General features: G+C 49.2%; 1 protein-coding gene across 5 annotated transcripts in view; it reads right to left on the bottom strand.

Moving 5' to 3' along the window:
• Positions 1 to 3,688: 3,688 nt before the first annotated feature.
• Positions 3,689 to 10,401, bottom strand: part of MICAL2 (microtubule associated monooxygenase, calponin and LIM domain containing 2) — a gene marked incomplete at its 5' end in the record, with an annotated part of 88,350 nt that continues 81,637 nt past the window's right edge. For 3 of the 5 annotated variants that reach the window (XM_082660241.1, XM_082660243.1, XM_082660245.1), the window contains 3 exons: positions 3,689 to 4,889; positions 7,488 to 7,590; positions 9,038 to 9,126. In XM_082660241.1, the coding sequence (XP_082516367.1) occupies positions 4,849 to 4,889; positions 7,488 to 7,590; positions 9,038 to 9,126 (233 nt within the window). In that variant the 3' untranslated portion in view covers positions 3,689 to 4,848. Of the gene's footprint in view, positions 4,890 to 6,356; positions 7,591 to 9,037; positions 9,127 to 10,401 lie in introns of those variants that run through there. The other 2 variants (XM_082660242.1, XM_082660244.1) reach the window with 2 other exon arrangements.

The raw sequence follows: 10,401 nt of genomic DNA, 5'->3' as shown, positions 1-10,401 counted from the left end.
TTTGGAGCAGAGGAGAGATCAGACTTAAGTTCTCACAAGATTCCTCTAGCTGTTGTGTTGAAAATAGGTTGAATGGAGTAAGGAGAACTCTCTAGAAGGAGAGCTTAGAGGAGGTTACCGGAATAACACAAGAAGAGATGACAGTGGCTGGGGCCAGGCGGTAGCATGGAGGTGGTGGGATGTGGACAGACTCTGGCTGTACTTAGAATTCACAGATGGACTGGACATGGGGCCAAGAAAAGAAGAGCCAAGAATGGCTCCAGCCAAGGCTCTGAGCTGAGCAACAAGAATGGAACTGCCGTGCCCAGAGACTGCAAAGGCCAAGGGCAGTGTCTGTCTCCGGGGAAGACCAGGAGTTGGGGGTGGACGTGTAAGTTGGAGCCTCTCAGTAGACAGCTAAGTGGAGATGGTGAGCAGGTAGCCCGAGCCAGAGCTCGAGGAGGCTCCCTGTGCTGAGACTCAGGCACTCACTACAGCAAAACTGAAGTGCTGCTAGCAGGTGGCAGGAGAGAAGGGGCTCAAGCTGAGGCCAGCGTGTCTAAAGGGAGATAACCAGTCACCTTCAAGAGAGCTGGGGGACCAGAAAACTAGAAAACAATAGATGTTGCCACTCCATGTGAATCGAGACCTGTTTAGTCCCCAACCAGAAGATGTCCCGTCAGACTCTGAGCCCCAGCTGACCTAGAATGCCTCCCTCAGGGCACTCGCTGCTGCACGAAACCAGGAAGGTACTCCCCAGAACTCAGCAAGAGCTCTTGCTGGGCACACTCGGCTCACTGACTCTGCCTTCCCCAAACCCTCTGCCAGAGGCACGGTTAGCCCCGTTCACAGAAGGGACTCGCCCGGTGCCTCTGAGTCAATACGATGTCCTGGGGCCAAAGCCGGTCTTCGGCCAAGTCCAGGGCCTTCCCCTGTGCCAAGAGTCTCCTGAGAGCAGCATCTGATTCCTGGCCTGGGCTCCTCAACAGTTGAAGATGCTGCTCTAGGTCACCTCTAGCATCAGTGAACTTTAATGTCAGTGCCAACTCAAGGTTGCCACCAGGAGGTGAAAAGCTAATGAGGGACCGCACAGAAAGCCTTTGGCCCCGTGGAAACAGTCGCCTTGGGGCAGTGAAAGTGGCAGTCACTTCTTTTACTTATTTAAGGGATGAAAGAAAAAGCTCTGAAAGTGAATGAGTTCTCAGAAATAGAGGAGAACGGCTCACCCCCACCCGCTTTGCTTGACCCCCTTACTCTACTCAATATTCAGGTTGCAGGGATTTCCTTTCTTTGGCTGGATTATTTCTTTAGGATCAGTTCCTGGGGTGTGATTACTGGGCCAAGGTCAGAATCCCTTTAATGGGTCATAATACTCGTTGCCATATTGCTTTCCAGAAAAGATGGTCCCCATGTAACTTTACACTTAATACTAGTGATTAAGTTCATATTTTTTCTTACAATCTACTTCACTATTCCTTTACTTATTCAGTGGGTGCAGCATAATTAATTTACATTCCTTTGAAAGCCAAGTTAGAACATTTTTGGAAATGCTGTTGTTTAAGTGTTTTCTTTTAAAATTTGCTTGAGTGTGAACAGTCCATGCATAACCTTTGCCCATTTATTATGGGGTCTTTAATCAACAAATATCATGTGCAAGGCACCTGAGACCATCGCTTTGCAGGAACCTTCTAAATGCCACAGCAATGAACATCTTTGTCATCACATCGAATTCAGATTTTTCCCCAGTCTGACTGCCTGTTGAATATTTTCATTTTTATTTTTATATGTTAAGTTTTAAAAATGTTTGTAAGTCAGATTTGGGCTATGTTTTTCCTCTGTAATTTTTTTCCATCAGAGGTTTTAAAGTTTAGAAAGTTACCACTCCATTATTTCACCAGTACTTAATTCTATTTAATACCTAATTCTATTATTTACATTTTTTATTTTAATTCTTCCATCCAGTGTTTTTGGATAAAGAATATTCTACCAAACTCTTAATGTAGAATGTAACATGCAAAACAAAAACTGCCCCTAAACAAACAAAAAACTCACTTCAAAGAGGTACGGGAAAGCCCACTTCAGCAAAGTTAATTAGGCTTCTTCACTGGAGGACTCCTCAGACTTCAATACGCTAATGAATCTTGTGGATCGCCAAGATTTGGGAGGACTGGCATGATTAGTATACAACACTTCTCAGACTCTGTGACCACAGAACCCTTTTTTCACAAAGCACCTCTTGAAGCTAGTGTTCCATTGTCACACTTTGGAAAATGTTGTTTTAACCCAACTTCAGATCAAAAATCAAAACCAAACTATAAGCTCCATGAGGATGAGGATTTTTGCCTGTTTCACTCCCTGCTATATTCCCAACATACTACTGCTCAGTACATATTAGGTGAGTAAACAAATGTGTACATGAACAAGTGAACAAATAAGTGCACGCACAGCTAAGCAAAACACATCAAGTCTAGGACAACACCGAGATGCGTGCAGGCTAGGATGCAGGGAGGGGCAGGAATTCTGTGTGGTTCACTGCTGCATCTCTAGGACCTAGAATATGCCTAGGGCATGGCAGGCATTCAACAAACACTTGAATAGATGAATGGATAAAGGAATGAGTCACTTGTCTAACCCAGCTCCTGACCTCAGTCCCTAACACCCTTCCTTTTAGGGAAGGGAAAGAGTATCTCACCTGGGTAGGAGTACAGACACTTCGTCATGACCACAGACAGCTCTGGAGGCAGTTCCAGGCACCAGCAACTGTGCTCAGAGGCCCAGGGCCTCAGAAGTGCCCCTTTAGAGATACAACGGCCCGCATGCAGTTCACAGATGAGTTTTCATGCCAGCATCAGAAGCTCAGCCACATCCAGCATGGCAAAGGGACGTATCCCACCCTAGGGAGGTTGAGGACCAGATTTCTTTGACACTGTCCAGACTAGTTGAGTGAAAACTTCAAATCCTTCCCTTAAAGACAAGTGGAATTTGGCCAGAGCCTGCCATGGTGCTGTCCTCAGACTGGCCCTGTGGGCAGAGCCTTGCAGCCTAAGACACTGAGTGACCTGAGTCTTTGGGGGCAAGGCAGGTCTCTTAGCATCACAAATGGCTCTGCATCTGGAGGAGCACACCTGCCACATTCACTGCCATCCTGAAACCAATGTCCAGTCCTTCCTCCTTACCTTTCACCCATCACTCAGCTAGACCAGCACAAAACTTTCAAGACCAACCTCTATCACATGGGAACCTAAGTCACAGCAAGGTTCCCAAGTAAAGCGCTCCTGCGGGTCCACTGCTTGGATGTGTGTGGGAAACGGCTGCAAGCAGCTGTCAATACAGCCTGTTCCTGACAGCCGAGGTGACTCTGACCTTCAGCCAGTCATGCCCAGCACCTACAGCGGGAGAGCACGACGAGTTTTCAAGGAACAGTCCCCAAAGCCTGGCCCCGGAGCATGGGTGATATTTTCCAAATATTACCCCTGGGTAATATTTCCTCTCAGAGTACCCAGCACAGCCCCAGAAAGTCCCATGTCACCACAAGTGAAGCCCCCCCCCACTCCGTTTAGGGAAGGCTGACCCCTTCAACCAACCCCTGTGTTTGAGGTTTGAGCAGCTTCCGTGGCAAAGAAGAGAGGAAACAATGAGCTTTATAAAGAACCATATTTATTTTCATTTACAGCATCAAATACCATAAATAAAGCTAAACATTGTCCGCCGTGTGCAAAATACAGCGTTCCATGTGGCACTGTAATGACTACCAAAGGTCACAAACATGCGTGGTGATGATATGGGGAGGCTAGCTAGGGAGGAGGCTGGAGGGAGGAGGGCACTCTTTGGTTGACATTCTAAAAAGGGGGGAGACTCTGCAAGAGAAGATAAGACAAGAAGGGTGACTTGGTCCTGGCTAGGATCTGCACCAACGAGGGAGCCATGCAGCATGCGGGGCTGTGCAGACAGGCGAGGGTCAGCATGGCTCTGGGCCGCATGCAGGACGCACACCACCTGCGGCCCGAGACTGCGAGGCCTGGCCTTCAGCAGCCCCACTGTACTTGGCGCGGTGTTTCTCTTTAAAAGCACTCTGAGCGTCCTGCTGCTCCAGCTAAAGGCTCGTGGGGGCATTGAAATGCGCTGCTCCAGACCTGGGGCCCAACTGAGTCATCTCTCAAAGGCTTCCCTGGTCTGTGACAATGACTGCTCTAGTTGAAGCTTCTGTATCATCCAGGGCTTTACGAGCCCAGAGCGATCAGAAGAGCCACAGCAAAGCCCTTGGAGGTAAAGTATGGGCTGCAGTGGAGAAAGGATTTGCTAGGAAAATTGTGATTGTGTGTTCAAGATACAGAGTCTGGGTCAAGCTTGTGATGAAGCCTGGGAGTATTTTTTTTTTAAAATCCTTCTGAAAAGAGTCACCTATGGTTTTCATCGATAACCTTTATACTAGAACCAACTGAAGATGCTGGTATGCATGTGCTTTTTCAGAGGCTGAGAGGTGAAAGAGTTCTTTTCAAAGGTGAAGCGCCCTCTCTATGGTACTGTCTCACATTCGGGGTTAACCCTCCCAGGAAGGTGAGGGGCTTTGTACGTGCAACCAGAAAAGCATGCACGCAGGCCGCAGAGGGGAGGCGGGGCAGGCACTTGGGGTGGACCAGGCAGCTGGCTCAGAGGGATGGAATCAGAAACGGCTTTCACTTTTGAGCTGAACACCACCCCATGCTGTTCACCAACCATGCCACTGAATGAGCGCATTAGTATGCAAGACACTCGCAGTTAGCTCAACCAAGGCCACGGCGGGGGCATGGGGTACGGAAAGCGGGTCAGGGGTTAGTACCACTCTCTGAAAATTGGCAAGAAAACCAGTCACCTCAGAGCAGAATTGTGTCAGCCAAGAAGTGGGTGTAGCACCGGAAGGCTGAAATGAACTGACGGCCACAGTGTAAGGTTGGAAAGAGAGAGACAGAAAAGAGAATTTACTTGCGGGGCACAAGGCAACACAAGAAGGCACGGGAATTGAAAACGAGGCAACCATTAAAAAAAGAGAAACTTCCCCAAACAAGTTACGGTTTGCTTAGGACGGATGAACCTTGCTGGCAGTGAGCAGCCACTTATCTGCAAGAGTGAATCCGTGCAATTGGCTGACACTCCTCTGTCCTCCACAGCCCTCCACATCCTCTCTGCCCCGATTTTACTCTCGAGCCCCACGTTCATTCTTGAATATGTTGTGGAGGCTTAGAGACATCCGCCCCCCCCTCCAGGACCCACCTTTGTGTTTTGGTGCTGCCCCACCAGGAAGGTTCAAAGTCTCAGAACATACAAACAACTCAGGCTTCTGACAGGCACGCCCTGTCTCGCCAGAGTAATTCAAACCAGTCTCCTTATGGCCAAAAGTGACATTCTCAGAGATCCTAACTGGCTTCACGGAGCATCCCACAAAGCATCTCGCCCTGCCCTGAGCTGACGGGAATAACAATGACAGCTGTGCATGTGTTTATGTCGTGACTTTCAGAATCAAACATAAAATGAATCAAGGGCTCCTCCCACCGTGCGGAACATTAAAATACCAGCAGAAATTTGGAAAAACACAATGCAAGTCATAGGACGAGAACAGTTCCAACAAGGACAGAGGCGCCAGTTCCCACGAACTTGGCCGCAGCCATGTCCCTGATTTGCCCAAGGACTTAGGGAAGTGTTTATAGAAATGCCTCCCCACTTCTTCCCACCCTAGAGAACTTGGCATCTCAAAGGCCTCAAGAGCTCTGGCTCCTAACCTACCGGGCTCCATCCTTATTTAACCTAGAGGATCTTTCTAGTGTAACACGCGGAGAGCCGTCTCTGGCCCAGCCACTCTAGATACACTGAACACACTGCAGAAGGCCTTTCTCTATCAGCCATCTCCACTGTTCAGCCAGACTCAGCAGCCGTGCATGTCCAGGCAAGTGGAGTCGGGAGAGCTGAGGCCTCTTCCAGATGCCCAGAGAGAAGAATGCAGGTGGGCCCAAGGCCTGTTTTGCCCTAAATAGGGTGTATTTCTTTTGCATGAGTCAGTAATAGCGTCCACTCCCAGCCTCCCCTGACAGTCAAGACACAGGGGAGCTTCCCCCTGGAGGTCAGACGCATTCCTTTGCTAGGACAGCGTGAAAATAAATGGCTTCTGACTGTTTGACCAAATATGCATGGCAGCCGAGCGGCTAAGAAGCCGGGACGTCTGCAAGCCACGCTCACGGGGCAGCCGCACTTCCCAGAAATAATACCCTGAGGTGCTAACAAATGCCCTCGGTCCCAAAGGACGTTATGCGAAAGGGCAATTTCTTCCCTCAGCCTCATGGCTGTGGACCCTGAGTGGCCTTGGCTCGGACTGCAGTCTGGGCTGGGGACCTCCTAAGGAGGGCTTAAAATGCCACCAGCGGACATAACTCCTCTTCAACACTGCAACAGTTTGATGGAGCTCCACGTGGTCGGGGCCAGTGGGCTTTCGCTGCCGCGCTCATTAGCGGGAAGGGAACGTGTATTTGTAGCAATCTGCTTGAGACCCTGTGGTTCTACATCATTTGGCTGTGATGGGGTTCTGAGCGAGGAACCTTTACGCTACTCGTTTACATCCAAACAAGCGAGCAAAACAGTCCTCTGCCCTCTGGGAGGACAGACAACAGGCGACTACACACTGCCACGTGCTTCTGTAGGTTTAATTCTCTTCTGCCCTTTCTATTTTTTTCTCCTAAAGTATTATGCTTTCATGTTACAAACAACTGTCCGTTGTTGAAAAGTGGTATCCAGGCACATAAATCAAAAGGCACTGGTTCTGGTTTACAGAGAAGCCCAAATCATTCATGTTGCAGGCAGCAGCGATTACAACTGACCACAACGTGGGAAGGGTTTGTAATACCAGTTACAAACGTCAAACCCGTGTCTAGAAAAACTGACACTCATAGAAAAAGATGCTTTCTCTTGGCTTATTAAAAGTTAAAAATTGAAATGTAAACCTAGAAATATGGCTCGCTTTGGTATAAAAGTACAAAGGTATAAAAACATATCCTTCATGTCGTGCTGGCCTGGGCACCGGGAGCAGATGTTCACTGCGACCAGGCCAGGTGCAGGTGGCCGACGGGAAACTCTTTGGCTTTGAACTAACTGGTTAAAGGGCGTGGGGCTCCCTGGCCAGCGCCTGGGCTGGCTGCACATGCTGCCATCTACACGGGAAATGTTAAGGCACTTTGGGGCTGGGCTTCAGTGCAGCTTGGCCGGGAAGCATCTGAGCAGCCAGTCGCGGATGCCCTCGAGGGACTCCTCGGTCTCCCGGTACATGGAAGCCAGGACCTCGGAGAACACCCAGAGCAGGGGCAGCCCGAGGCTCAGGAGCTCGTACGTGTAGCAGTAGTTGTAAGCATTGTCCCTGATATGCAGACTGGCAGCACGCAGCAGTCCCTGAATCCAGTTAAGCAGCCTCCGGGGAAGGTGAAGCAGGCCCCACGGCAGCCTGAGGGGCCAGCTTAGCACCTTCCTAAGGAAGGAATTGGGGGTACCTGGGGGGCTGCCTTCCGGCGTGCCGATGGCGGCGGCAGCGCAAGAACTTTCCGCGGGAGGGTCTCGCCTAGAGGCTTCTTGCTCTTTCCACATTCCCTCCTCCTGAGAAAGACATCAAGGTGAGGGCATTTAGTCCATGACGCTTAGAGACGACGCCTCCAATGAAGCAGAGGAAGAGAGCCAGTAAATAGAGAACGTGGCAGACCCTGCAATTTGCAACCAGTCCCCCTCCCCCAAATCTCCGCCCCCATGCACTGCTGAAGGGCAGGCTGAACATGGGCATGACTTTCCTGGGGGGTGGCAAACTGATCACAGGGGTCAGTTTTGTTTGGAGCCTTCAAAACATACCCGCCCTTTGACTCAGCAATCTCATTTCTCATGACTGATCCTAAGTAAACTATTTGAAATATGGAGAAAGATGTGGGTACAAAGACATTCACCGTAAAAATATTTATAAGGTAAAAATAGTAAACAACATAAATGTCCAACAATATAGGACGCAAATAAATTATCAACCATCTTTTACAGGCATCAAAAATTAGGCTCCAAAAGCATTTTTAATGTCATGGGAAACTGTTCTTAATATAGTGTTAGTGAGAAAAGACGACTATGAAACTGTAGACATGGGATTCCCACTGGGTTAGAACATGCAGTTGACCCTTGAACAATGCAGGTTTGAACTGCATGGGTCCACCTAAATGCAGAGTTTTTTCAATAGTAAATACTACAGTTCCACCCGATCCACGGTTGGTTGAATCTACGGATGTGGAGGAACCGCCGATACGGTGGGCTGACTATCAGTTATATGCGGATTTTCGACCCTGTGGAGAGTCAGAGCTCCTGACCTCCACACTGTTCAAGGATCAACTGTACTCATATAGAAAAAAGTCTGCAAGGAAATGTTCCAAAATGTTAATTATGATTTTCTCAGGATAGAGTGGGGATGGGTGATTTCACTTTCCTTCTTTATACACTTTTGTTTATTATATTTACCCGTTTTTCTATGTTGAGCCTATATTACTTGTATAATTAGAAAAAAGCTGAAGTTGTGGGTCTTGCTGGAGGTGGGTGATTAATCAAGCCATAGAGAAGGTACGAGGGGGCCCTATCATAAGCCATCCACAAATTCAGTGGGCCAGTCACTTTGCTGACATCCAAGAGCCTGGGGAAAGGACTTGGAAACCACAGAGGGTTGGCTCTATACCAGGCATCCCTGCTAACAGTGCCCCTGTGGTCATGGGGGCCCCAGGCACCGGGGGCTACATGGCTTTGCATGGCTAAGCATATAGCCCCATCCGTGGCACATGGGAAAGCTCTTCTGGGCTTCTCGTGAGAAGCAGCAGTCATTCCCCCGGGACAGGTCATAGCCCAGAGGCAAGCTGAACAGACTAAGGCAGAGGGACCCTCCATGCCAGGGAGCAGAGCCCTCTTCACCTGAGTTTCAATCCCCCAAAGCCAGAAACATTGGCTGAACTTGCAGGAACCCTTGAACACCTTCTCCTATCAGGGGCCTTCCCTGTTTCACCACCACTTTCAAGACAAAACGTACTTCTCTTTGTTGCTTCAACTCTGCCCGTCTCTTCCGTTGCTGACTGTTGGTTTTACAGTGAATGAAATGAGGCTTGCAGAAAAACTTGCCTGTAAAGAGACACACACACACACACACACACACACACAGAGAGAGAGAGAGAGAGAGAGAGAGAGAGAGAGAGAGAGAGAGAGAGAGAGAGAGAGTGAGAGAGGTTTTTCTCCTGTAAACCAGAACCACACAGCAGGACATGAGCCAAGTGCCTGCCACCATCTAGGTCAGAAAACGCTGCTACTGAAAACAAGGCCAGGAAGGCGCAAACTTGGGAAATGGTTTCCATCACCTGCCTTAAGGAAATGGCTCAGACGGGGGGGCAGGCTGCAGCAACAGGCGGGGCTCCCGGGATGGGGCTGAAACCCTCAGATAATCCCCCAGGCCAAGTCCCTTCCCAAGGCAAGTTGCCAGGCTGCAAAATGGACCGCCCAGAATAGCAGCTCTGTTTCTAGTTCCTCTTGCTTCTGGGACCCCTGGGGGTGGGAAAGGAGCAGAACAGGCTGTGGCAGTGTTGGAGAGGAAAACTCAGTGAGGCACACACTGGGCCACTGGCCACTGCCCAGGACTACCGGGTGCCTTCCAGAAAAGCCTTCTCTGCTCACTGTTACAATAGTGACAATAGTGATGGGAATAATGATAACAGCAGAAAAATCTTGTGTAGGACTCAATATACCAGACACTATCATCCCGGGAATTAACCCAGCAACCCTCATAACGACCTTATGAGCTAAGTAGTATCATCCTCATTTTATAAGTAAGGAAACGGAGGGACCAAGAGGTTACGTAACAGGCCCAAGGTTATATGGCTAGAAGTGGCATAGTCTGGATTTGAACCCAGGCAGTTAGTTTGAGGGTATGGAATCACAAGCGCTGTCATTACATGACCGTGCAAACATCAAGTGCTGGAAATTAGAAAATAATCACTCATTCCAATGAGTGCAATTCTTTCACTGATGACGCCGGCAGGCCACTTATCAGAGGGCATGTTGCGGTTACTGCCATTTTTACAATGCGTACTTTATACATAATAACACGAATATGCCATCATTTACTGAACCCCTATTACATGTCAGGTGTGGTGTCGAGCATGTGACATAGGTTATCAGGTTTGATTCTCTCAGCCACACAGGGGCAATTGAAGGTGGTGAGACTGAGTAAGAAAACATTCATAAGGCACTCGTCGCCTGGTAGGTGCCCCCCACGCTGATGCACCCCTGGTGCTGACAGCTCCCCTTCCCTCAGGACCCCTGCTCACCACAGGCGGCCTCTCTCTTTAGCAGGGGATCCCTGCTCCCTGAAGAGCTTTCCTGATGACACCAAAACTCCCTGGG

Source organism: Grampus griseus (genome assembly GCF_964374135.1).
Source record: "Grampus griseus genome assembly, chromosome: 8".
NCBI lineage: Eukaryota > Metazoa > Chordata > Mammalia > Artiodactyla > Delphinidae > Grampus > Grampus griseus.
This window is presented reverse-complemented; position numbering and strand designations above follow the sequence as displayed.